The sequence below is a fragment of the Triticum urartu genome, chromosome 6A (assembly GCF_056163025.1).
Source record: "Triticum urartu cultivar PI428250 chromosome 6A, HENAU_Tu73, whole genome shotgun sequence".
NCBI classification, from domain to species: Eukaryota; Viridiplantae; Streptophyta; class Magnoliopsida; order Poales; family Poaceae; genus Triticum; species Triticum urartu.
The window spans coordinates 45984917-46010850 of record NC_141878.1 but is presented as its reverse complement, the minus strand read 5'-3'; the positions used below and the strand labels follow the sequence as shown (position 1 = coordinate 46010850).

Here is a 25934-nt window from a genome sequence, read left to right as displayed (position 1 = left end):
CACAGCTTTTTCCTGTCCAAACTCGGTGTCCAAGATCCCTCTTGAGTTTGAGGGGGGGTGTTAGAACAGGGTTGTGTTGTGTGTGTAGTTATCATATTGTATAGGGGCTTCTTTGCTTATTTCCCTTCATGTATATGTGATGGCCTGTTGGCCCGATGGAATACATGCTCACTTCATAACAGATTCTTCATCCGACAGGAGAGAGAGTCCCCAACCGCCGCCGGCGGCGAGCCGGTGGGTTTCCCCTCCCTCCGCCTGCCGTTTCGGCGGCGGGAGGAGCAGGGTACCCCGATTCCCCGTTTCTCGCTGGTAGTAGGTTAGGGCTAGATTTTTTTGGCAGTGGTGTTGTGATGGAGGCGGCGTCATTCTCTCGAATAATTTGTCCCATGCTCCAACCCCATCGCGGTGGTCCTTCCCCTTGAGGCGACAAGGAGCGTGGGCTTCATCTTTCTCGTCGGATGGTTCGTCCATTGAGGCTTTTGTTTTCGGGTTTGGTAGACGAGGCGGCGGCATCGACCAAGCTATGGATGTGTGTCCTCCGGCTTCCTCCCCGTTGTGAGGCCTATAGGGTCGTCATGTTTAGGAGTCAGACGGCGTCCTTCGTCTTTCACGGTGGCGGCAGTTTGCAGAGTTTGGATGCTGTTCCAGTGCTTGCTTGCTTGATGGTTGCAGGATGGCGGTTCTGCTTTTCTTCATCGACAACATTGATTGAAGACTATGGATCTGTGGCTCGAGTTGCACGGGGTTGGACCCCAGCCGACACGCCACAACGATATGTGCTTCGTCGTCCATGATGAGGGATGCTTTCTTCGGCTCACAAAGCTTCGTAGCGATGGTGCGACAACAGCTCTTTGGCATGTGGGTCCTGTCTCCTCAACCGCCGGCGACGACGGTGGGTGGTGGCAGGCGAAGGCTCCGTGCAGCGATTAACACCCTCATGGATGTGTGTTTAATGTTCATTTTTGTGGGGTGTTTTTGGCTGTTGTGCTCAAACGTTTGAGCCCTCTGGTGTTTTTCCGGCGTGTGCTACGTTTGTTGTAAACTGTTGTATTGAATGAATAAATGTAGTAGCCTTTCAAAAAAAAATTCTCTCTAAGCCAATCTCTTGCATGCACAGTCTCTCCCCGCTCTCTAGGTCTCTTTCGAATCTCTCACATCTCTCTGGGCCGATGTCTAGCATACACACTCTCCCTCGCGTCAACTCATACCATTCTGACTCACACAAATATCATCTTTCTTCGGGTCGATGTCTCTCTCACATACACGCGCATTGTAGAGTACATATACAAAGAGAAGACGCGCACACACGCACTCATTCTCTCACACACTCGCAGGTAAGTGGTGGAGCGCATTAGCATACAAAGAGGCAGCCCACATGATTGACCCGCGGTTGTTCATTGCCAGGAAGCACACGTGAACAATGCAAAGTGCAATCTAGAAACGGTCCTAGACACTTCTAAATAAAAATAGTTGTGTGATTTAATAAAACAAATTGACAATACGGTTGCAGGTTAACTATTTTTGCCCCCCTTTTAACGTCATTTGAAAAACATAAAAGTATAAAACCAACACCAAGACCGAGTGTCAATGTTAACTTTCCAGGATAGAACAGCGACAGACCCCACATATTAGCCTACCTCAGTGAAACATTAGCCAAACAGCAACTGAAACATCAAATACACCCCGCATATTTGATGCTTCTACAACCTTTAGGCCTACAAGGATCAGCACGAGTTCGACTAAAACATCCATGATTGACCTCAGTAGCTCTGGGACGCTGCTCTCAGTTCATTTTCCTTCTACATTTCTTACTTTGAAATCAGGACTAGCTAGTTGGTTTGGATGGCTGAATTTTGGGTCGACCTGTGACCACAGGATACAAAACCTCAATCCCTCGCATGTCATAACGACCTGCACCAGTCATGCTTCAACTACTCAAGAAAATAAATAAAGGATCTCCCAGGACTTCAGGAAGCCACCAGCAGCAGAATTAAGTTCGGTTAGTGATTCGCAAAAGAAGAATTCGGGTAGTGACGGATTCGTCCATTTCGCCAGGTCCTGCTCTTGAGTGGCGCGTCAGACATCAGTGAGCCTTGCCAGCGATGACAATCTACCACGGTCTGAAAAGATAGCATGCACAGATATCAAAACCAACACCTAAACTTAGCATTTTACAGTCTGATTACATAAATACAACACGTGCCAGAAAAATAAAAGAATGATTCTAAGAAAAATCTGGAAGAAAGTAGCGACGTAATAATGTCATATTTATCAACAGCTTTCCTTGCATGTTTAATACTGCCCCCATCCCACAATGTAAGACGTTTTTGCAAGCTTAGCTTGCAATTGCAGAAACGTCTTACATTGTGAGATGGAACAAATGTAGTCCATGACAAGTTTCAAATTTCAGATATTCAAATTAAGCTGGTTTCCCAGGCCACACATTCAGTTTGCACTAGTGCACACAAATGGGCTAGCAACATCGACATGTCAACGAGTATTGATTACACAGCATGACTTTGTTCCCAAACAAAACCAACAAGCTAAGCAAACACACAGGCGCAGTAAAGAAAACGCTGGCTAACGGATAAGCACAAGGTTGTTTAAATATTTAGGAATAACCTAGCAGCCCCTTCTCTCTTCATCAAATACATAAAGTTCGGAAAAATTCTAGTCATTGGTTTCTTTCTCTCGGTGTGGCCTGTTATGAGAGGCTTAAACTAGTGTTTTCCTGTTTCCTATTTACTTTCCATTCCCATCCTCTACCATTCTTTTTTCAGCTTTCCTTGTATGGACATTTTATTCCTTCTTTAATACAATGATGTGTGGCCCTCCTGGGCATTCAAGACGAAAAGAAAAACGCTGCTAGTCCATCAAATGGCCCTAGAGATAAGTAGAAATTTAAGGGTTAATGATGCAATTACCCCTGCTTCCCATGGACCGCTCCATAGAATAGCACAAGAATAACATGACTTGAGTCCATATCTCACAAATGACCACACAAATTTTTTGCTCTATGACAGGCTGACAGCATAACCTTAACAATGTAAAATATCTGATTTCCACCTATTAGATGAGGTTTTGAATCTACTTACAAATGGTAAACATTTTACTGTGATATCAAATTGTGACTCGGATTTGTATCTCCAATTGTTTGTCCAAAAAAGCTGACAGTGACGCTGCTACTTGACATCCCATCTGAAGACAAGACCAACACAGAACCTGATATACAAATTTCATGAAAGGGAAATGGCAGACAGATAGACTACACATGATTCTAGTTCCAAGTAACTCGGTTGAGCATTAGCTAAAAAGTAACAGAAATATGGCTGACATACTAAACAGAAGTACAACTTCTAAATATTATGATCAGGGTGAAATTGATCGTAATGACCTGGACCATCTGTATGTAAACTCCTAAAAGGAAAAATAAACAACTTGGTAGTGGCAAATCTAAAAGAAAACAGCAGCAGCAGCAGACTAAGAGATCAAGTAATATTTGCTGCCGGTAGCAATGCCATGATCTGAAAAGATACCATGCAGAAAACTCATAACTAAGTCTTACTTAGCGTTCCACTTTGGTAAGCTATGTGCTAGTGGTAATATCAGAGGTTACAAGACTGAGCTTAAGATGTAAGCTTGAGCTATGCCAAAAGTAGAATGTTTTTCCAACAAAGTCTGAAGCAAGATAAGATAACAGGAACATACTAGATTGACAAGGCTATATGCATATTTGGCAATTCAACCAATGCGTGTCATCATGGTCCTTAACAGGTAAATCTTAATAACAAAATCATGTTCTGTTTTCCAATGTCACATGTTACATATTTTCTAGCAGACACAAATTTGAATTTGGCAAAATCTATACAGGAATACAAACTAACAAACAAAGAACATTACTTGCAATATGACTGACTGTTCACAACCAAGAACCAACTATGTAAGCAAACATATGGAATCTGTAAAATGAAGAGCAACAGAATCAACAGCTGGTACCATACCAGGAGTGTAGAAGCTCATGTAGGGTAAAACGGAAAAGTAGACCCCAAATTCATCAACTTTCTTCACCAGCCCGGACTTGAGCTCGAGCGTGAATAAGCCAGCATCTGTTCTGACGAAGATGACACCGACACCCTCTGCAAAACCAACCACATATGCTCCATGACCTTCGCGGGGATTGGCCATGGGCATGGCTTTCTCCAGGTCAATGACCATGCATTGTACCCATTTTGCAGCTCCCTTCACCGTCCTTGACCAGATATGCAGACTGGAAGTGGAATCCTCAACACCAGCGAGCCCCAGCGAATTGTCCTCCATGACCATGAGGGAGACGAAACCGCCGTACACTTCTGTATCTGGTGGTGGCGGGTCAATCACAGACAGGCGATTCTCGCCCCAATCATACTTGGCGATGGCACTGGACCGCGAAATTGTGAAGTAAACTGCATCACCAATAGCGGCCACTCGCCTGGGCTGGACATAGGGTATGTAGGAGGAGAAGAACATCATTTCTGCAGTTGCGTCTCGCTTGTGCCGGGCATAGCATTCACAGCTATCGTCAAGAGAGACCGGCGGGCTCCACGCGCCTGTCGCCGACGAGTACACGGTTGCCTTGACGACCTCTTCGCGGTCGTCGGTGGCCAGGAAGACCACGCGGAAGGGGCCGCCGTGGCAGTCGAGGTGGTCGCAGCCGGCGGCGGCGCAGAGCACGGCGGCGGTGTAGACCATCCAGTCGACGTCCGGATCGGGCACCACGCGGCGGTCTCCGGTGACGGGGTCCCAGACGAGGAGATCCACATCCGAATCGTGGGACACGTGGAGGAGGACGCGGCCGTGGCGGCAGTCGAGGGGGCGCGCGGGGCAGCGGTCGGAGGCCGGGTGGGGGAAGTCGGGCAGCGAGGTGGTGGAGGCGAAGCGAGGGGCCGGGTCCCCGTCGCAGACCTGGTTCCGGTAGAGGAGGCCGAGCAGCGGAGGGGCGCCATGGAACGCGCGGTACTGGCTGCGGAAGGCGGGGAGGCAGATGAGGCGGAGCCAGGGCTTGCAGACGAGCGCGGCGCGGAAGAGGTGCTCCGGCTCGCCCGGCGGGAGGCGGAGGAGGATCTCCGCGAGGACGTCGTCGTCGATCAGGTTCGTCCGCGGCGGCGCCATGGCCGTGGCGTGGGGTGGGGTTTGGGTGGAATGGGGAGAGGAGTGAGGGGTTCGGCGAGACACCCACACACGGCCTCTGCTGCTTGGTTGGGCTCGACTATAGCTGGCCCGGCACGCGGCTAAACGGGCCGTGCCTGGCCCATGCCACGCATGGGACCGTGCTCAGGCGCCTAGGCGAGGCTCTCACCCGCACGGCACGGACCGCTTATTTTTTAGATTTCTTCTGAATTTTTATGATACATAGCAAACATGCCCAATGTGTTGCAACTGAGAAAAAAATGCATAAATTTTAATAAAAATTGTTCAAGACACAAGACAGATACACGCCGAAGAAGCACTAATAGCGTAAACCGTGAATATGAAATATTACTAAAGCTTAATTTTCCAATTCTAGTTTAATAGTGCCAAAAATTAGTTACAAAGACATGCATTGTTTTGTACATAGATTGATAGCTACAGAGTATCTACTGCTAGTGTGGATTTTCTAGCTTGTAGTTATACCCTGCGTGCATAGGATAAGAGATTTTTACGAAGCAAAATCTCATTTCATGACATTTATAACAAAACTTTATAACCTTATCCTGCTGCAACAATTTTAAATTGGTGAAATATAAGAGGCTGATAATCCTTTTAGGTGACCCTATATTCATTTCTTCTTAGGAATATTCAAAATCTCATTGCTAGTTTATTTAATTTTTTGAAATGAAGTCTTATTTTTTTACATGATCTTCCTTGGTCATTGTACCCGAAATATGACTGTGTTTGTGGCAAAAAGAAAACAAAAACTCAAATCATTCAAGTAATAGTGATGCATGGAAGTTGCTGAATGATTTCCCGGAACTGAATTTCTGATGCTTTTTCGGCAAACCGAGGCTAAGTAATGATTCGTTTCTGTTGTGATGTGCTAGTACTAATCGGTGCGATGCGATCGAGCTTTTTAGTACAATGATAAGATTGATGATCCACTGAGACTAGGGTATAGGAGCCCTGATTAATTGCTTGCTGTGATTGAGCAACCTGAGCATTGATGCTGTGATGATCATAAACATGGTTGCCAGTGCTTTGTTGGCTCGTACGTGGTGACTGAATTTGTGTTGCTTCTGTCAAACTGAATTTGTGCTGCTTCTGTCAAATTGATAGTTACTAGTAGTACTATGCAAAATGAGTGTGCTTATGCAGATTCATGATCCGCCGCCAGTAGATAGGTGCGGAACATAATGTTGCCCATTAACGTGGCATGGAAGAATGCAACCCCATTCATGATCTGCGGAACAGAATGTTGTCCATTAATTTCTCCTTGCTACGTCTTGCTCTTGTTCAGAGTAATAGTTAGCGTTGCTTATTCTACAGTAGCAACTATTGTTAGGTTGGATGAGTTTAGTGCTATACAAATGGTGTTACTCTGAAAATGTCTAGTGTATGCCAATTGTACTTATTATCCATCTCTCCGTTCTCTTGCCGGAAGTCATTTCTTACATGGTCTTCTGGTTGTATCTTCTGACCTGTCGGTATCATGAACTAGTAAAATGGAATATGGATTATCTACAGTTAGATTGAAGGATTGATAACTTCCGTGAGCCGACACAATAGTATATGCACCGCTATATAGTGTGCGGGTAACTTTGAATATTGGTCGCTGGAGGTGAGAAACGAACTCTGCGTCCTCCCTTCTAGGCGACTCGAGGCTGATGATCCACCGACAGTAGGTTATGCTTCAGCGTTAGGTGTAGAATAGAGTACATTGTTGAACGGCCCTGTTTCATGGCCTGCTGTCACTAAGCATTGCCGCTGCGATGATCATTAACATGGTTGTCGATGCTTTGTCCATGGCACCCCCGTAGCCCCGTCTCTCCGTCATTGGTGCTTAGCCCTAGAAGTGAAGATGCAATTCTGATGGATCTGGCCAACAATCCCACACAAGCGCCCATGGCATCCTCCATGCTAATGACCGTTGTCAGAGTAGGTGAGTTGTGGCGTGACCGATGTTTTTGTCTTCGATGGCAAGTCCTTTTGTTATCGGTGCTCCTCTCCACATTGTGGCCCCTTCCGCCGACGGGTCGATGGCTTTGAGCTTGGGCAAGAGGGAAGCGACTTTGGTGTGTCGGTGGTAGTGAGAACCCATCGCTTCGGCCAGTCCCGACCTTCCGTGTGGGTATTTGTTGCCCTATTTGTGCCATGGTTTCTTCGTTCGTGACCGCGCTTGGCATTTTTGTCTTGCCCTGTGGTTAAACCATGGACCCCGATGTCCATAAGGTGACACTGTAAATTATTTTCATAAACGTGGCATTACTCAAATGATGCTAGCATACAATACGAGAAGCAGTGTGTGGCAAAAAATGCAAACACAATATCTTCTTTTCGAGATTGAAGCACAACCATAATATAATATAGAAGAAGACATGAGCCAACTCAAATTCAGGCACGAACAAATAGAGAGTCTGGATGCTACGGTCACGTCTGCGCTGGCTAGCAACAGCCAACCAATCAGAACGCAGGAACCCCGAAGCCACGGATCGCCCCCCTACGATCCGCGTGAAACGAAATCCCACCGTCCACGGCTGGCAGATCCAACGATCAAAACTCACCTCCCCTTCCCGAAACACCAGAGCGCCGAAAACGCTCGCCCGCGCCCACCCGCCGCCCACGCCTCTCCTCGTTAAAACGCTCCCCGAATCGGCTCCATTCTCCATCCACACCAATCCCCAATCCCCAATCTCCCAGCCAATCCACCAAGCAAACCCGATGGCCCGCACGAAGCAGACGGCAAGGAAGTCCACCGGCGGCAAGGCGCCGCGGAAGCAGCTGGCCACCAAGGCGGCGCGCAAGTCGGCGCCGGCCACCGGCGGCGTGAAGAAGCCGCACCGCTTCCGCCCGGGCACCGTGGCGCTCCGGGAGATCCGCAAGTACCAGAAGAGCACGGAGCTGCTCATCCGCAAGCTGCCCTTCCAGCGCCTCGTCCGGGAGATCGCGCAGGACTTCAAGACCGACCTCCGCTTCCAGAGCTCCGCCGTCTCCGCGCTGCAGGAGGCCGCCGAGGCGTACCTCGTCGGGCTCTTCGAGGACACCAACCTCTGCGCCATCCACGCCAAGCGCGTCACCATCATGCCCAAGGACATCCAGCTCGCAAGGCGCATCCGGGGCGAGAGGGCCTAGGATAGTGTCTGTCTCTTCTGCAGGTGTAGAGATTAGCATGTGTTTTGCGTGGTGGAGTGATCCCGTGTTCGTGCTATGTTGGGTGTGTGTGATGTTCTAGTGCAGTGTCTGATGTTACCATCTTGTTGTCATCAGCAATCTGAATGAAAGTTGGCTGTCAGATCTCTCTCCATTTTGTGTTCTTCTGACGCATTTTGTTGTTCGTAATCCTGAAATGTCAACGAATGGTTTCTTTGCTTCATCCATGCTGTTGGTAAATGCCCAAATCTTCAGTTTGTTCCATCTAATGTCAAACTTTGTTATCAGCAATCTGAATGAAAGTTGGCTATCAGATCTCTGTCCATCTTGTGCTTTTGTTGTTTGTATACCTCGAAAATCAACGAATGGTTTCTTTGCTTCATCCATGGTGTTGCTCAAGATTTTCTTGAAATTTTGAGCCGAAAGTCCCAGTCAAAAATTCAGTTTCTTCCACCTAATGTCATGCTTCAGTTGCTCCCCTGTGATGCTAATGTCAAAGATAGTATACTTTGAACGTCAGTGAACTGATTTTTTTTTGTTTGACAACCACTGCAGGTGAAGTTTCTGAAATCCCTTGCAGTACCGTCTACTGAATGTTTTGGTGTTATTCTGAACCGGTGCATTTGCTGTATTTCATTACCAGTGTTCATTATTCATTGGTGGCTTGGTCAGTAACAGTTTGGTTCAGCTTCTTTCTATTGATATCACTTGCTTGTTGCATTTCTACCTAGATCGGTTATCTTTTGGCTTACAGAATTTATACTAGGAGTCCCTGCCTGGCAACTTGGCAAGCAAGGCCCTTGCTAATCTGTATGCTTGTCTAGTCATGAAGACCCCATTTTCCTCTCCTGAATGAACAAGTAAAAGTAAGATTATCGCATATTTTTCCTGACCACTAAACTGTAGTTGCAGTGTAATTGACATATTCCATCAATTATTAAGCCAGTCTTCGATCATAACCCACAAGCCCAGCAGAAGAAAGTCCTGCATTTCGTTATTATTTAGATACGTCTGACCAACTGCTAGATAAACAACAGGATGGTTCATCAGATTCAGTGGTTTCTCCCACTGGATAGTTTTCTCGCTGAAAACGTTTCCAAATTTGCCTGGGTTTCAGCCTCAGTGATTGTCATGGCCGTGTCAATTTTCAGCACCATGTTTGCTGTACAGGGTGCCAATGAATCTGATGAACCTGAATGACGTTCATATACTTAAGTTCAGTTCAGTCTGTTCCCTGTTCACGTGCCTGTATAATCGTGAAGCTGCTGTCTCGGGCTCCTGGACTTAAGAAGGTGTCTTCTTACCGACGATGTTGCTCCAAAACATTTCAGGTTGCTGTATGATCACACCGTTCAGTATGCACCTGCTCACTTAATTCAGGCACGCGTGGTATCTTCTTTGCCTGTCATGACTCTGGTATTCAAGAACTACAATTATGTGTGTTGTGTGTTTGGCCGGCAATCTTTGCGAGACTGATCACTTAAGTCGGCTGCTACTGTTTCACAGAATCCGAGATATTCACGGAGTTTGCCTTGATGAATGCTATGAACGTGCATCCAGGCCATCCTCATGTTGGAATAAGGTTGTTGGACTACAAATTGGGATTTTTTGGCCAATAATTTTTCTTCAACTCGGCGTCAAGCAGCTGGTACGTGTTTAAATTTTCTGCACCACTCCCACTCTCGATATCTATTTTTCATACAACGATACCATGTAAAGTTCCTCTTGCTGGCCATGAATTTATTGGTTTGCTAGTAGCTTTTTTTTAGAGGGTTTTGCTAGTACCTGAAAACTTTTCATTGTTCTAGCAAGGCTTATATATGTGTAGAAATACCAAACTTCTCTGTAGTGTTAGCATGTGCACATTTTGAAGCTAGAGATATTGATTTCCCTATCAATAATGATGGTTTCCACCAACATTTCTATGTGGGTTAATTTGGCTTGCTATGAGTTTTTTCCTCTAGTGGGTGGAATTTAAATAGACCTATGATAAAGTTCAAATTCCACCTGGTCGAATGCTAACCATACAGTTCGAATTCCACATTCAAGTAGGATTTCTTTATTTTTCTGCAGGGAACTGCCACACTGTAAGAACAAAGCTAGAAATGAACGCCCTCACCTGCCTAATCTTTACAAAATTGCCGACTACAAAAATATTTCTATTGTGTTTTGAGAAAATCAATCTATTACCAGTTTGTCCATTGTGTTTTTGCTTATATCATCATGTGTCAACTGTGTATGCCATTTTTTCTGTCAATATATCAGTTAATATTTCACCTCGTGGTTAAAATGCAATGTTACATTGTTTTTTGGTGTTGGTTTGTTTGTTTGTTTCTATGTGCAGAAGCTAATATACCATATTGACTCTGTATGCCCTGTTAAGTACTTCTATTACGGTTTTTCTAATGTACTAGTTGAACCATGATCTTTATTGTTTTTATAGGGAGATATCTAACCATGGTATCGATGGCGTTGTTTTATTCTTCTTTCAGAAATTGTGTTATCAGTTATCATTAGATTAACGTGAGAACTGAAAATCAACTGTGCTGAACTATTTGGAGAGTGTTGACCACTCTCAATGATATTGGTTTTTAGGAAATCGAGTGGATGCCAACTTGGATGAGAACATCAAGGAAAAATATACGGCAGGTGGATGCAGATGGCCTGATTGTCTTTCCCCAGTTGGAAGATTGAACCGTTTGTGCTGTTAATTTGTTATTTGTTTCACTGAACATCATGATTTTGTTATGCCGTGTAATAAGGGCGAAGGCTCGGGCGGTTGTGTGGAGAAGCTTCCACTCCCGAGCCAGTTTTCTGCCGTAGAGTAATCGCCCTCGCCGCCGGTCCCTTTGTTCCTACCGACTTGCCGCCGTGCATGGGCTTTGCTGCCGCCATCATCGACAAAGGGATAGAGACGCGCGGGGGAGAGGAGAGAGTGAGCGTGAGTGTGGAGAAGATATGGTCCGGACGGGTCGAGAGGCTAACGATCTTTTGTGTGTGTGTGGGAGGGGGGGGGGGCATACGTGGCCATGTCTTGTGGGCCACATCTATCATAAAACGGTTCGAATTTAACCAAACCAGTCATCGATGTTTTCTAGCACAATAATTAGCGGAAATTTATAAAATGATGCCTTTTTGAAACCCTAACCGCAATTGCAGTGGTTTTATGCTATTTACTCGGTTTCTCACGCACTGAGCAAATTTTGAACAACCCCTTCATCAACAATCAAGTGACGCGTTATTGCAAACACGAACATGTAGATATCGATTAGAATTTTTTTTTTTACCGCAGAGCTCGAGATCTGGCACTCAAAAGAGCACCGCAAAACCAGTGTCGCCCTAAAAATAGGCATAGCCCAACAATACACATAATCATTTCATTTTCAGTACTACTCGTACTTGCTTGCATGTCCTTGGACCGTATCTTTCCCAATAAGAAACCATGTAATTTGTCTTCCGCTGCTTTATAGCCGGCTTGTACAGGAAGCGCGTAGGGGCTCCGCCATCACGAGTCGGCGGTACGAATAAGCCCATAAACAATGCTCCGTGGACGGGGTTCGCATTAACAATCTTGGTCAAATCTCTCTCTCTCTCTCTCCCACACAGTGTACGCAGCCGCGCGTGTGTGCCCCCCACCACTCTCTCTCTCTCTCTCTCTCCGCGCTTTGAAAACTCTGAAAACCTCTCGCTCTCGCGAGCACGGCCGGCCGTCCATCCCTCCATAGCCAGAGCGCACTACAGGCTTTCTCCCTCTCTAAAAATGGAAGGCAGGTAAGGCGACGAAGAGCACAGCCTGTTCAACAATTCATCACCAGTCGAGGTATCGATTACTGCCGTCCATCAGTTTTGCTTCGGCTTTTCTCTTCTTCATTCCAGCTAGAATCGAATTCGTCTTTTGGCGTGGTCCGTCGAAATCTTCTCCGATTTCCTTGGGTGTTTTTTCTTGCGATTCCCCTTTCAGGGCCGTTTGTTTCTCGGCAGGGAAGAAGCCATTCTGTTTGGGCTGAATCGGATCAGGGAAGAAGAAGAAGAAGAAGAAGAAGAAGAAGATGGATCAGTACGAGGTGCTGGAGCAGATTGGGAAGGGCTCCTTTGGCTCTGCGCTCCTGGTCAGGCACAAGGTTGAGAAGAAGAGGTTGGTGCAATTCCATTTCAATTCCACCCTTGCTCTTGCTCTCCACAATCCCTGGAGCATCTCAGGTATGGCATGGCTTGTTTCAGGTATGTCTTGAAGAAGATCCGGCTCGCCCGCCAGACTGCCAGGTGCCGTCGATCCGCGCACCAAGAGGTCTAGCTCTTTCTTCCCTTTTTTGTGACATGTCAGCATTTGATTCAGATGGTTTGTTTAACCTTTTGATGAATGCGCGAAATTCACCATTTAATTTGTTCATGCAGATGGAGCTCATCGCGAAAGTAAGGAGCCCGTACATTGTGGAGTACAGAGATTCTTGGGTGGAGAAGGTGAGCACGGTCCTCCCCTCTTCTCTCATCTGCGCATATTGGCAGGGTCCTAGGAGCAATCTTTGCTCTTGCTCTCTCCTTGCATGTTTCAATGTTCCTACAGAAAATTCTCTTTCAAAAAAAAATGTTTCAACCGAAGGATTCATGTGACCGCCGTCGCCTGAAATGAGTGTCTTTATTGTTGTCATCAGGGCTGCTATGTGTGCATCGTGATCGGTTACTGCGAGGGAGGGGACATGTATGTATATGTAACTTGTGAAGTAAGCTCTGAACTGAATTTGGAACATGTGACGAAATTGTGGTTCTCTGTTTTCCCCTGTGCATTTGCAGGCTAGAGGCCATTAAGAAGGCTAACGGCAGCCATTTCCCGGAGGAGGTGCTCAACTACTCTGTAATATGTGTTCTTCAGTACCTAGCTGCAAATTCTGATTACTGAATTTTTCCCCGTTGCCATGCCCATTTTTTCTGGATGCAGAAACTCTGTGTGTGGCTTGTGCAGCTCCTGATGGCGCTTGATTACCTGCATGCCAGTCATATCCTTCATCGAGACGTGAAGGTTGCTATATTCGTAGCCTTTATCTGATACTCGCATTTCATTTCAGTTAAGCCTAGCCGGTTACTCACCATGGACTGCTTTTTTCAGTGTTCAAATATATTTCTTACAAAGGACCAAAATATACGGCTCGGTAAGTATGCTCTGATAAAAAACAGTTAGGGACAAATACCTGAAATAACTGATGGCGATATGTTCTGTTCCTAACATATATCTTGTCTGAAACAGGTGATTTTGGGCTGGCTAAAGTATTGACTTCTGATGATTTAGCTTCATCGGTAAGTTGTTCTTGCTCAACCCGTACGTAGGTAGGTGTTTCTCTTTCTAGTATAAGTTGCTTATGATTCGATATACCGTGTCTCTTCTGAAGGTTGTGGGAACTCCCAGTTACATGTGCCCTGAGCTTCTTGCTGATATTCCATACGGCTCCAAGTCCGACATATGGTCGCTAGGCAAGTACTCCTATCTAATATTCAGTCACATGTCTTGCTCTGAATATCGCATTTTCCTCTTGGCTAAACATCTGCAGCTTTCAGGATGCTGCATCTATGAGATGACTGCGCTGAAGCATGCATTCAAAGCATTTGTAAGTTGATATGCTCTTTAAGTTACAATTCCTTCTTCCCCGCAAAAAGAAAAGTTGCAGTTCCATCCTGTAAATTGTGACATATGATGTTTCACCAGAATTTGCATTTCAGAAGATATTTTTCTTTCCTAACAGGATATGCAGACACTGATAAACAAGATTAACAAGTCTGTCGTCGCTCCTCTACCGACTATATATTCGGGTGCATTGTAAGCACCTGCAACGCATTAATCTTACGAAGTTCTTGAGCTATTCATGACATCTGAAAAGTTTGTAACATGTTTATTTTCTGCCGTGCAGTAGGGGCCTCATCAAAAGCATGCTGCGCAGAAATCCGGATCACAGACCAAGTGTATGAGTCACATTTTCCTAGAGCATATTATTTTGTTTTACTGAATAGTTTCTGCACTCATTTGCGCATCTCATTGCCTCATGCTGATTGTGATTTTCAGGCTGCGGATCTGCTAAACCACCCGCATCTTCAGCCCTATGTGTTGGAAATCCAATCGAAATCAAGTCCGGCTCGCAATATGTTCACAGCTATACTTCCTAACAGACATGAAAAAAACAAGACTGCATGTTCTGATGATGAAGAAACTTGCAAACCCCAATATGTTAAGAGTCATTCATTTAAAGCACAGAGGATTGTGGAACTTGACAATGCCACTGCTAACAATGGCCCTCCTCAGTCTACCAGAACAGCAAAAGATTGTTCAGAACCGCTTCATCAACAGATGGGTCAGTTACCAGTCCAGGTCAACGAAGTTGTCAAAGAAGCGATGGATGATAAACATTCAAAAGAAAAAGGATCACCAGCACGTACCCCTCGAAGGGCGTCCTCTACTCCTAGGAGACGGCTAGAACCTGCAAAAACATTTCATGCTAGAACAGCTCACAAAGAGGAGGTATGTAGATATTACTTTTAGCTGCCTTCATAAGCCCATGTTTGAAGACTTCCTTTTCCTAGTCAGTGCATGTGTGAAGCATTATGTGTAGTACATGTGTGACGCATTGTGTGTACTTTGATCAAATATTATGCATTAACCTTTTGTTGTTTTGACACCATCAGCCTCCCCCATCAGGATCTTCAGTGGATCAGACAATACAAGCTACACGGCGAGCATCACTTTCCCCACACATGTTCAAAGCAGCTGAGAAGAGGCGAGTCGTCAACATTCTCACCAAATTGAAGTCTCCTGATGTTTCAGTTAACGCACCTCGAATCGACAGAATTGCTGAATTCCCACTGGCATCCTCTGAAGATCCGTTGTATCCCATCATGAAGCTCTTGCCACCATCTATCACTGACAAATCGATCACCAAGGACAAATGCACTTTCCAAGTGCTCCGGGGGGGCAGCGAAAGCCACACCAACACTCATGATCCGAACCTGCTCAGTATCGACAATAATCAAGTCGGAAGTTCGTCCGATTGGAGGCAGAAGAGGTTTGACACGACGTCCTACCGGCAGCGAGCTGAGGCTCTAGAGGGCTTGCTTGAGTTCAGTGCCCAGTTGCTCCAACAAGAGAGACTTCAGGAGCTGGGGATCTTGCTAAAGCCTTTTGGGCCTGGGAAGGCGTCTCCAAGAGAGACAGCCATATGGTTGTCAAAGAGCTTCAAAGAAACGGGATTATAAGGAGAGGCCTCAGAAGGAAAACATAAACCCACAATAATTTGCATTTTATTAGCTTCAGGCAGTACAGTTCCACTGTGTAAACACCCCACCCACCTCCCTTGTGGACCAGTACTCCAATTTTCTGACCTGAAATTGTCTTGTGAATACAACTCCAAAACCATGTTGACATTTTGAGAAAATAACAGTTCTTGGATGTACTTCAATACTACAAGTTATCTGAAGATTTTGCTGGCATCTGAATAAAGTTGTAATTCGGCTGTTCATGTTTTTGTATTTCTATATTGATAAGACTGTTTCAGTGTAGGCCCTTCTGCCTTGAAAGATCACATTCACATGTATATGCAGCCGACACTTCTTCTCCAAAATAATAAGGGAAAAGGAGCTTTTAACAGGTACGACTATAAGCCGTACGTTATATTTTGCTATTTTTGCTTGCTTGAGTATGTGTATTCTGAATTATCTGATATACATGCAGGCTCCCAAGTTTATTCAAAGTGTTGTTCTAGAAGATGATTGGCACGCAAGAAGATTAATGTCATTGACTTGTCACGATCACAAGGGCTTCAATTTCAATCAATTATAGTGGTGTTTTTATCCGCAATGTGATTTTCTTTCAAGCCCAAAATAAACTGAGAACCAACAAAACGTAGAAAAATATATATCTATAGAAAAACATTATATTTGTTCCTTTTACACAGATAGCTTATTCACTGAAAAATCGTAAACTCAACACACCAGCAACAGCTGACCCAAAACACTCACTTTGTTTTGACACTGACGCCGTCGGATCCGGCAATGATCACTGAAGTTGCCATGTTCAAGAACAGCCCATGCTCAACAACTCCTTCCAAAGCCGCAATCGCCTTGCCCGCGCCCAACGCGTCCCTGATCGGCGTCTTGAAGTATAAATCGACAATGTAGTTCGAGTTGTCGGTAACGTAGGGCTTGCCATCCTCGTTCAGTCTCAGCTTTGCCTCGCAGCCTTCTTCGTTGAACAGATCCTGCAGCCTTACTTGGTTGTGCTTCCAGCAGAACTGCACGACCTCCACCGGCATGGCGAGGCCGCTCCCTCCCAGGCCGGTAACCAGCTTCGTCTCATCGACGACGACGACGAACTTTCCTGACGCGGCCTCGACCATCTTCTCTCGGAGAAGGGCTCCACCCCGCCCTTTGACAAGGTTAAGATCTGGGTCGACCTGCTTGGTGAAAAATTTGGAACATGGTTAATTAATCATAGATGGTTCTTGGGAAAAATTAAGGGGACGATCTGAACTGAACCTCAGTAAGAGTCGTCAGAACTAAAATGGTACGGTGCAGAGAGAAAGTCAATGGCGAGGGAAGAGGGAGGAGAGGACCTCGTCGGCGCCGTCGATGGCGAGGTCGATGACGGGGTGGTCGTCGAGCGTGGAGAGCGGGATCCCGAGCGACGTGGCCTGCTCGAAGGTGCGCTTGGAGGTGGGCACGCCGACGATGCCGGAGAGCTTCCCGCTGGCGAGGAGCGCGCCGATCTCGGCGACGGCGAAGGCGGCCGTGGAACCCGTCCCGAGCCCCAGGACCATGCCGCTCTGCACCTGCTCCACCGCGCGCACCGCCGCGAGCCGCTTGAGGTCGTCCTGCGTCAGCGCCGTCGCCGCCCGCGCGGCGTCCGCGCGCACCGCGAGGCGCGCCGGCCGGCGCGGGGCGGCGCGTCGCGTGGCCGCCGCGTGGAGGCGGACGGCGGTGGCGGTCGCGGCGGCGGCCATGCCGGGTGGGTGGTGGGAGTTCTTGGAGCTCGGTGAGGGTGGATGGGGAGCTGGTGGAGGAAGAGAGGGCGGAGGAGATGTGCGGGGGTTGGTGCCTGGTGATCAACGACGGGTTGAGGGTTGGTGGTGAATTGGAGGGTCAGCGCCGCCCGAACGTCAGCTTCGAACGAATCCTGCGTGAGGCGACGACAGCCGTCGGATTTTTCTGCACGAATCTCCGCACAAACTGGATTATAGCCATGGGGATATACCTCCTTTGAGTCTCCCGAGATCCAACATTTTGCTGAGTTCCGCTTCCATTCAATGGCCCTGTTTGGATACTCTAACTAAGTTAAAGGCTAGAGTTATATTTTAACTCTGAACTAACCTTAAACTAACTCTAACCAAAGAGTTGTTTGGATGATAGGATTAGATTGACAATAAATATTTTTTCTCAATCATTTGACAATTTTAAACCCTATTTGGATGGGAGAGGTAACTTTTTTTACTATTTTTTAAGTGGGTCCAGAAGAACTAATCCAAATAAGCTTCTTTAGTGTGGGCTAGTTTTTTGGGTGGGTTAGATCCAACTAACCCAAATTAACTCATCATGTTTGGATACTTTTGGATTATTTGAGCCCCAACAAATTAAAACTAACTTTAACTTAGGGATCCAAACAGGGCCAATGTCGACGGAGACAACATATTGCCGCCGGTGAGTCGGTGTCGCAGCTGGAGGTAGCGGGAGGAAAGGAGCATGTTCTGTGGGTGGCGCATCTACCCGGCCTCTCCTCGTGCGACATGGCGCGCCGCCGCCGGTGGGCCGGGGGTAGCTATGCGCACTGGAGTTGTGCAGGCTCAAATCGGGAGGAGGGTGGGGGCAAGACCACTATGTTATCCTTGGCGAGGATATTGGTTCGGCTTTGTACATTGGTTCGCGGTGTCACGAAATTCAGGAACCGAGATTGCGATGCGTGTTTCTTAATTGATTTTGGAAATGGCGGACTCAATATGTTGGGCCACCGGGAGTTTGATAGGTTGGTGAAGAGGGGAGGCGTCGGTGATCCCCTCTAGTTTCAGGCTCTACAAGGAGATGCACGTCCCTGACTTTCATATGTGCATCCTAAATGGCGGATGTGAAAGATAAAATCAACGCGTGCAGCCTTATGTAAATATTGGAACTTTTTGGCGGTTACCCTGGATGTAGCGATGAACTTCCGAGGCAAATTTCTGCAATTTATGTTTGGCTTCTGAAGTTGCATATGACCACGGACGAAGATGACCCAAAAATCAAAGTTGTTCGTTTCGAAATGAACAACTTCCATGTTATAACCTTTTTCATTTGAGACCATTTTAGCTACGTTTTTTGCCATGTCAAAATTTGGTGCCAAAAGAGGCAAACCCATAACACCGGTTTTTTTCCTTGGCTATGATTTATGTATTCTTGTTCGGGCCATAATAACCAAATTGTTTGCCTTATTTTCATAGTTTTTTTATTGCCTAGAAATAACAGAGACGCTTTATTTCTTAAGAGGTAGAGCCATATCCAAAACAATGTTAGTTTCACTTTAATTCAGCCTATCCTTGCCTGCATCAAATCTATGTTGCTTTTTTTCCTTTGCGAGGAGGTGGAAAAGTTCATTTGTTAAGATAACTCATGAAAGGATTGAAATTCAAATGTTAGCCAACCGATGGAAACCTTGGGCACTCACCATCAAAGAGAAAACCGGAAAAAAACATGGCCCGGTAGCAAAATAGCAGTTGACAAAGTACTAGCACAGGATGATTGTAAGATGTTTTTTGCCTTCTCACGTCAGTACAAGTTAGCCAGCTTTTATGCTGAGCAATGGTCAATTCTATAACCATTTGACTGCACTAAAATTCTGCCATCCTGCAGAGTTTTAGAACACAGATGAGTATGAATGATGAAAGAAAAACACTTACATTCAGAGAATGTTTCTGCACAACCAAAAATTGTGACTGCCAACGAAAAATCAAAACGTGGTATGAACTTTGAGACCGAAATTTTTTGGAGCCCATTCAGCAAAAAATCAAAACGAACTGAAAGAGCCATCATTGATGTTCTTGCTGAGAAAGTTCAGAATGTACAGGAAAAAGCCAAGGGGTAAAGTCGTATGGAGAGATGCAGCACAACTTCCATTGCATTCAGATTCGTTTCTTGCAAGAAGCAACAATCCCATTACATTCAGATCCATCACCTTCCACTAACTACACAGACTGATGGAACAGCAACGCACGAACTCAGAAACGAAACCATAGCACCAGAACAACAGCAGCAGCAGCTGGCAGAGTCGACTCGATGGAGCAGCAGCGGGCGCAGGTCAGCCGCCGAATCCGTAGAGGGTGCGGCCCTGGCGCTTGAGCGCGTAGACGACGTCCATGGCGGTGACGGTCTTGCGGCGGGCGTGCTCGGTGTAGGTGACGGCGTCGCGGATGACGTTCTCCAGGAAGATCTTGAGCACGCCGCGGGTCTCCTCGTAGATGAGCCCCGAGATGCGCTTCACGCCGCCCCGCCGCGCCAGACGACGGATGGCCGGCTTGGTGATGCCCTGGATGTTGTCGCGCAGCACCTTCCGATGACGCTTGGCGCCGCCCTTGCCCAGCCCCTTCCCGCCCTTGCCACGGCCGGACATGGTTGACGGCTTGGAGCTGACTGAGATGGAAACGGAGGAGGAGCGGTGCTGGCGGCGGCTGGTGGGAGGATTGGGATGAATGGAAGGGGGATTTAACAGGGGAGGAGTGTGCGGCCTGCCGTTGGATCAGCACGGGATTGGACGGTCAAGATGGCAATCCGCGAGAGAGGTGGCGCGGATCGGTGACGTGGCTCTCAATTTTCGTTGTGCGTTCAGGCGGGCGGCAGCTCAAATTTTCGATGTTGCCGGTTCCAAGAGTGCTTCGTGCGTTCGTTCATCATCCGTTCGAAGCTTGAGTAGCACGGATGAAATTACATGTAGCACGATCACATATACTATATGTGCTCCATTCGGTGAAAGATCATGATCATTATAGCAACTCCAACGGGCCGATCCAAACGGACGGCGCATTTGTCCGTTTTGTGTTCGTTTGGGTCGGCCGCCCGCCCGGCGTCCGTCCAGTTTTGCATTTGGGACCGCAGTGCGCCCAACGCGTCGAACCATTTCATGTCTGCATTCAACTTTTAAATAAAAAAGGCCCGCGGCTGATCATGCCAGCGCCGACATACAATGCCGGCTTCAGAAAATATCACCACAGTTCATGCTGGCGCACTCGTCAGCCGGCCGGCACACATGCCAGCACACAAAAAAGGTGGGACTTGAGTTCGACCACGCCATCGCAGCTCCCGTGGTGCCGGCATACAAAAAAGATGGCCCTCGCTGTCATAGATCACTCGTCGTCGAACTTGAGCATGTCGGCCTGCATCTTCTCGAACCACGGCCTCTTCCTTGGCGACACGGTATTGAGATCCACCATCATGATCTCCACCCCGGTCATCATGCTCGCGAGAGCCACTTCTTTCGCCTTGGTCTTGGCGTTGGCGGCCTCGATCTCTAGCATCTTAGCTTGCTTCTCCGCCTCGAGCTCGAACATCTTTGCTTGCTTCTCGGCGTCAAGATCAAGCCTCCTTCTTTGGATCTCCATGAAAGCATCCATTTGCTCCGCCTTGAAACGTCGGCGCTCCTCCTCCCTTGAGTCCTTATTCATCATGCTGCCCACGTTTGCGACAAGGCGTTGGTGGCCGCATCTCGCTTGTCCTCCTTCTTGGAGTTGGTCTTCCCCTGCGGTCGTGCCGGCTCACCCTCCCCAACATCCTCCACGGCTTTCTTCCCCCCACATGCCTTGAGTGCGGCATATTGCGCCTTGAACTTCTCCTCGTCTTTCATGACCCGATAACAACGGGAGAGGTTGAAGCACTTGCCATTCTGTTGAACCTTGAATGCCTCCAAAGGTTGAAATGCCTACAAAATGTTTCCATGCAAGCATATGGGCAAGTGATATGCAAATGAACACGTAAAGGATGATCTTGATGACACAAAAAAGGGCGGCTTGCATGCTATCATACCATGTCTTGCATGCCGATGCCACTCACGGGGAGGGCCTTGACGCTCTCTAAGGGTGGCGCAAAACTTGTTGCACTCTTGTTGGATCACCCTCCACTGCTTGGAAATGGAGACCCACCCGCGCGTGCTCACAAATTGGTAAGGTGGAAACTTCTTGTGCTCATGAAACTCTCGGTGCACATGAGCCCAAAAGGTTGAATGCTTTTGCTCGGCGCCCGTCTTTGGGTCTTGTCCAATGTCTCGCCAACACTCGCAAAGAAGCTTGTCCTCATAACAACATACGTTGTTCCCTTTGTCATCGATGTGCTACTTGCCCGAGATTCGATCGTCGGTATCTCAATACCTAGTTCAATCTCGTTACCGGCAAGTCCCTTTACTCGTTTCGTAATGCAACATTCCATAACTAACTCATCAGTCACATTGCTTGGAAGGCTTATAGTAATGCGCATTACCGAGAGGGCCCAGAGATACCTCTCCGACAATCGGAGTGACAAATCATAATCTCGATCTATGGCAACTCAACGAACACCATCGGAGACACCTGTAGAGCACCTTTATAATCACCCAGTTACATTGGGACGTTTGGTAACACACAAAGTGTTCCTCCGACATTCGGGAGTTGCATGATCTCATAGTCATAGGAACATGTATAAGTTACGGAGAAAGCAATAACAACAAACCAAACGGTCATCGTGCTAAGCTAACGGTTGGGTCAAATCAATCACATAATTCTCTAATGATGTGATCTCGTTAATCAAATGATAACTCATGTCTATGGTTAGGAAACATAACCACCATTGAATCAATGAGCTAGTCAAGTAGAGGTGACATTCTGTTTGTCAATGTATTCACACATGTACTAAGTTCCGGTTAATAAAATTATAACATGAATAATAAACATTTATCATGATATAAGGAAATATAAATAACAAATTTATTATTGCCTCTAGGACTTATTTCATTCAGTCTCCCACTTGCAATAGAGTCAATAATCTAGTTCACATCGTCATGTGATTTAACACCAATAGTTCACATCTCCATGTGACTAACACCCAAAGGGTTTACTAGAGTCAATAATCTAGTTCACATCGCTATGTGATTAACACCCAAAGAGTGATCATGTTTTGCTTGTGAGAGAAATTTAGTCAACGGGTCTGCCACATTCAGAGCCGTATGTATTTTGCAAATTTTCTATGTCTACAATGCTTTGCATGGAACTACTCTAGCTAATTGCTCCCACTTTCGATATGTATCTAGATCGAGACTTAGAGTCATCCAGATCGGTGTCAAAGCTTGCATCAACGTAACTCTTTATGACGAACTCTTTGTCACCTTATAACCGAGAAACATTTCCTTATTCCACTAAGGATTTTTTTAACCGTTGTCCAGTGATCCACTCTTGGATCACTATTGTACCCTCTTGCCAAACTTATGGTGAGGTACACAATAGGTCTGGTACACAGCATAGCATACTTTATAGAACCTATGACTGAGGCATATGGAATGACTTTTCATTCTCTTTCTATTTTCTGCCGTGGTCGGGTTTTGAGTCTTTACTCAACTTCACACCTTGCAACACATGCAAGAACTCCTTCTTTGACTTTTCCATTTTGAACTACTTCAAAATCTTGTCAAGGTATGTACTCATTGAAAATATATCAAGCATCTTGATCTATCTCTATAGATCTTGATGCTCAATATGTAAGTAGCTTCATCGAGGTCTTTCTTTGAAAAACTCTTTTCAAACACTCCTTTATGCTTTCCAGAAAAATCTACATTATTTTCGATCAACAATATATCATTCACATATACTTATCAGAAATGATGTAGTGCTCCCACTCACTTTCTTGTAAATACAGGCTTCACCGCAAGTCTGTATAAAACCATATGCTTTGATCACTTTATCAAAGTATATATTCCAACTCCGAGATGCTTGCACCAGTCCATAGATGGATCGCTGGAGCTTGCACACTTTGTTAGCACCTTTGGGATTGACAAAACCTTCTTGTTGCATCATATACAACTCTTCTTTAAGAAATCCATTAAGGAATGCAGTTTTGACATCCATTTGCCAGATTTCATAAAATGTGGCAATTGCTAACATGATTCGGACAGACTTAAGCATCGCTACGAGTGAGAAAATATCATCGTAGTCAACATCTTGAACTTGTCGAAAACCTTTTGCGACAATTCGTGCTTTGTAGATAGTAACACTACTATCAGTGTCCGTCTTCCTCTTGAAAATCCATTTATTCTTAATGGCTCACCGATCAACGGGCAAGTCAATCAAAGTCCATACTTTGTTCTAATACATGGATCTCATCTCAGATTTCATGGCTTCAAGCCATTTCGCGGAATCTGGGCTCATCATTGCTTCCTCGTAGTTCGTAGGTTCGTCATGGTCAAGTAACATGACCTCCAGAACAGGATTACCGTACTACTCTGGTGCGAAACGTATTCTGGTTGACCTACGAGGTTCGGTAGTAACTTGATCTGAAGTTTCATGCTCATTATCATTAACTTCCTCACTAATTGGTGTAGGAATCACTAGAACTGATTTCTCTGATGAACTATTTTCCAATTCGGGAGAAGGTACAATTACCTCATCAAGTTTTACATTCCTCCCAATCACTTCTTTCGAGAGAAACTTCTTCTCTAGAAAGGATCCATTCTTAGCAACGAATATCTTGCCTTCGGATCTGTGATATAAGGTGTACCCAACAGTTTCCTTTGGGTATCCTATGAAGACACATTTCTTCGATTTGGTTCGAACTAATGATAAAGTAAAGCAATTATATGGCGCTTGCATCTTATGCAATAAAGAGACAACCATAAGGCTCCTGCCAGTTGCCGATAACTTTAACAAAACATGATCATCTCATACAATAAAATTTAGCATCATGTCTTGACCATATCACATCACAACATACCCTGCAAAAACAAGTTAGACGTCCTCTACTTTGTTGTTGCAAGTTTTACGTGGCTGCTACAGGCTGAGCAAGAACCGTCCTTACCTACGCATCAAAAACCACAACGCGGTATAGTGATTATTTTTTGATCTTCAAAAAGAACCCTGTTCATTGAATCCGATTAAACTAAAGTTGGAGAAACCGACACCCACCAGCCACCTGTGTGCGAAGCACGTCGGTAGAACCAGTCTCGCGTAAGCATACGCGTAATGTTCGTTTGAGCCGCTTCATCTAACAATACCGCTGAATCAAGAATCAACTAGTGACGGCAAGCAATATGTATATACCCACACCCACAACTCCTTTGTGTTCTACTCGTGCATATAACATCTACACATAGACCTGGCTCTGAGGCCACTGTTGGGGAACGCAGTAATTTCAAAAATTTCCTACGCACATGCAAGATCATGGTGATGCATAGCAACGAGAGGGAGAGTATTGTCTACGTACCCTCATAGATCGTAAACGGAAGTGTTATGACAACATGGTTGATGCAGTCATACGTCTTCACGATCCGACTGATCCTAGTACCGAAAGTACGGCACCTCCGCGATCTGCACACGTTCAGCTCGGTGACGTCCCACGAACTCACGATTCAGTAGAGTGTTGAGGGAGAGCTTCGTCAACATGACGGCGTGATGACGGTGATGATGATGCTACCGGAACAGGGCTTCGCCTAAGCACCGCTACGATAGGACCGAGGTGGATTATAGTGGAGGGGGGCACCGCACACGGCTAAGAGATCAATGATCAACTTGTGTGTCTATGGGGTGCCCCTGACCACGTATATAAAGGATGGAGGGAGGAGGAGGCCGGCCCTCATAGGCGCGCCCAAAGTGTGGAGTCCTACTAGGACTCCCCGGTCCTAGTAGGATTCCACCTCCTACATGGAATAGGAAAAAGGGAAGGGAGAAGGAGAAGGAAGGAAGGGGGCGCCCCCTTTCCCTAGTCCAATTCGGACTAGTCCATGGGGAAGGGGCGCGGCCACCCATGAGGCCTTTCTCTCCTTTCCCGTATGGCCCATTAAGGCCCAATACGAATTCCTGTAACTCTTTGGTACTCCGAAAAATACCCGAATCACTCGAAACCTTACCGATGTCCGAATATAGACTTCCAATATATCGATCTTTACGTCTCGACCATTTCGAGACTCCTCGTCATGTCCATGATCTCATCCGGGACTGCAAACAAACTTCGGTCATCAAATCACATTACTCATAATACAAATCGTCACAGAATGTTAAGCGTGCGGACCCTACGAGTTCGAGAACTATGTAGAAATGACCGAGACACATCTCTGGTCAATAACCAATAGCAGAACCTGGATGCTCATATTGGCTCCGACATATTCTAGGAAGATCTTTATCGGTCAAACTGCATAACAACATACGTTGTTCCCTTTGTCATCGGTATGTTACTTGCCCGAGATTCGATCGTCGGTATCTCAATACCTAGTTCAATCTCGTTACCGACAAGTCTCTTTACTCGTTCTGTAATGCAACATCCCATAACTAACTCATCAGTCACATTGCTTGCAAGGCTTATACTGATGCGCATTACCGAGAGGGCCTAGAGATACCTCTCCGACAATCGGAGTGATAAATCCTAATCTCGATCTATGCCAACTCAAC

General features: G+C 46.2%; 5 protein-coding genes across 10 annotated transcripts; 2 read left to right on the top strand and 3 right to left on the bottom strand.

The window, feature by feature from the left end:
• Window positions 1–1558: 1558 nt before the first annotated feature.
• LOC125513704 (uncharacterized) lies at window positions 1559–5232 on the bottom strand. 3 transcript variants are annotated; one of them, XM_048678866.2, is made up of 3 exons: window positions 4002–5232; window positions 3096–3222; window positions 1559–2120 (listed from the first exon to the last, which is right to left on the bottom strand). In XM_048678866.2, the coding sequence occupies exons 1-2, from the start codon at window positions 5146–5148 to the stop codon at window positions 3110–3112; spliced, it is 1260 nt and encodes a 419-aa protein (XP_048534823.1). In that variant the 5' UTR covers window positions 5149–5232; the 3' UTR covers window positions 1559–2120; window positions 3096–3109. The 3 variants fall into 3 exon arrangements, with proteins under 3 accessions (XP_048534823.1, XP_048534824.1, XP_048534825.1); XM_048678867.2 differs by having other exon boundaries at window positions 3096–3198; window positions 4002–5231; XM_048678868.2 differs by lacking the exon at window positions 3096–3222 and having other exon boundaries at window positions 4002–5231.
• A 2594-nt stretch (window positions 5233–7826) lies between these two features.
• LOC125513706 (histone H3.2) lies at window positions 7827–8461 on the top strand. Its single transcript, XM_048678870.2, has one exon. The coding sequence runs from the start codon at window positions 7891–7893 to the stop codon at window positions 8299–8301; it is 411 nt and encodes a 136-aa protein (XP_048534827.1). The 5' UTR covers window positions 7827–7890; the 3' UTR covers window positions 8302–8461.
• A 3469-nt stretch (window positions 8462–11930) lies between these two features.
• LOC125513703 (serine/threonine-protein kinase Nek3) lies at window positions 11931–15791 on the top strand. 4 transcript variants are annotated; one of them, XM_087531187.1, is made up of 14 exons: window positions 11931–12139; window positions 12301–12454; window positions 12541–12607; window positions 12715–12780; window positions 12972–13018; window positions 13111–13156; window positions 13256–13336; window positions 13424–13466; window positions 13562–13611; window positions 13704–13919; window positions 14055–14128; window positions 14220–14271; window positions 14372–14824; window positions 14989–15791. In XM_087531187.1, exons 2-14 carry the CDS (start codon window positions 12369–12371, stop codon window positions 15553–15555), a joined length of 1848 nt encoding a protein of 615 aa, XP_087387313.1. In that variant the 5' UTR covers window positions 11931–12139; window positions 12301–12368; the 3' UTR covers window positions 15556–15791. The 4 variants fall into 4 exon arrangements, with proteins under 4 accessions (XP_087387313.1, XP_087387314.1, XP_087387315.1 ...); XM_087531188.1 differs by having other exon boundaries at window positions 12129–12222; XM_087531189.1 differs by lacking the exon at window positions 11931–12139 and having other exon boundaries at window positions 12147–12454; window positions 13704–13785; window positions 13870–13919.
• A 411-nt stretch (window positions 15792–16202) lies between these two features.
• On the bottom strand, window positions 16203–17401 carry LOC125513705 (putative ribose-5-phosphate isomerase 3, chloroplastic). The gene is made up of 2 exons (XM_048678869.2): window positions 16911–17401; window positions 16203–16751 (listed from the first exon to the last, which is right to left on the bottom strand). The coding sequence occupies exons 1-2, from the start codon at window positions 17295–17297 to the stop codon at window positions 16314–16316; spliced, it is 825 nt and encodes a 274-aa protein (XP_048534826.1). The 5' UTR covers window positions 17298–17401; the 3' UTR covers window positions 16203–16313.
• A 2011-nt stretch (window positions 17402–19412) lies between these two features.
• Window positions 19413–20012, bottom strand: LOC125513707 (histone H4). The gene has a single exon (XM_048678871.2). It carries the CDS (start codon window positions 19928–19930, stop codon window positions 19619–19621), a length of 312 nt encoding a protein of 103 aa, XP_048534828.1. The 5' UTR covers window positions 19931–20012; the 3' UTR covers window positions 19413–19618.
• Window positions 20013–25934: the final 5922 nt, after the last annotated feature.

What these genes read in the sequence shown, in the direction of transcription:
- LOC125513704 (XM_048678866.2), bottom strand. Translation starts at nt 5,148, where the DNA reads ATGGCGCCGCCGCGGACGAACCTGATCGACGACGACGTCCTCGCGGAG. An exon ending in CATGAGCTTCTACACTCCTG is followed by an intron (nt 3,223 to 4,001) that starts GTATGGTACCAG and finishes TTTGTATATCAG; the next exon opens with GTTCTGTGTTGGTCTTGTCT.
- LOC125513706 (XM_048678870.2), top strand. Translation starts at nt 7,891, where the DNA reads ATGGCCCGCACGAAGCAGACGGCAAGGAAGTCCACCGGCGGCAAGGCG.
- LOC125513703 (XM_087531187.1), top strand. Translation starts at nt 12,369, where the DNA reads ATGGATCAGTACGAGGTGCTGGAGCAGATTGGGAAGGGCTCCTTTGGC. An exon ending in CTGATGATTTAGCTTCATCG is followed by an intron (nt 13,612 to 13,703) that starts GTAAGTTGTTCT and finishes TCTCTTCTGAAG; the next exon opens with GTTGTGGGAACTCCCAGTTA. An exon ending in ACTATATATTCGGGTGCATT is followed by an intron (nt 14,129 to 14,219) that starts GTAAGCACCTGC and finishes TCTGCCGTGCAG; the next exon opens with TAGGGGCCTCATCAAAAGCA.
- LOC125513705 (XM_048678869.2), bottom strand. Translation starts at nt 17,297, where the DNA reads ATGGCCGCCGCCGCGACCGCCACCGCCGTCCGCCTCCACGCGGCGGCC. An exon ending in CCATCGACGGCGCCGACGAG is followed by an intron (nt 16,752 to 16,910) that starts GTCCTCTCCTCC and finishes TTCACCAAGCAG; the next exon opens with GTCGACCCAGATCTTAACCT.
- LOC125513707 (XM_048678871.2), bottom strand. Translation starts at nt 19,930, where the DNA reads ATGTCCGGCCGTGGCAAGGGCGGGAAGGGGCTGGGCAAGGGCGGCGCC.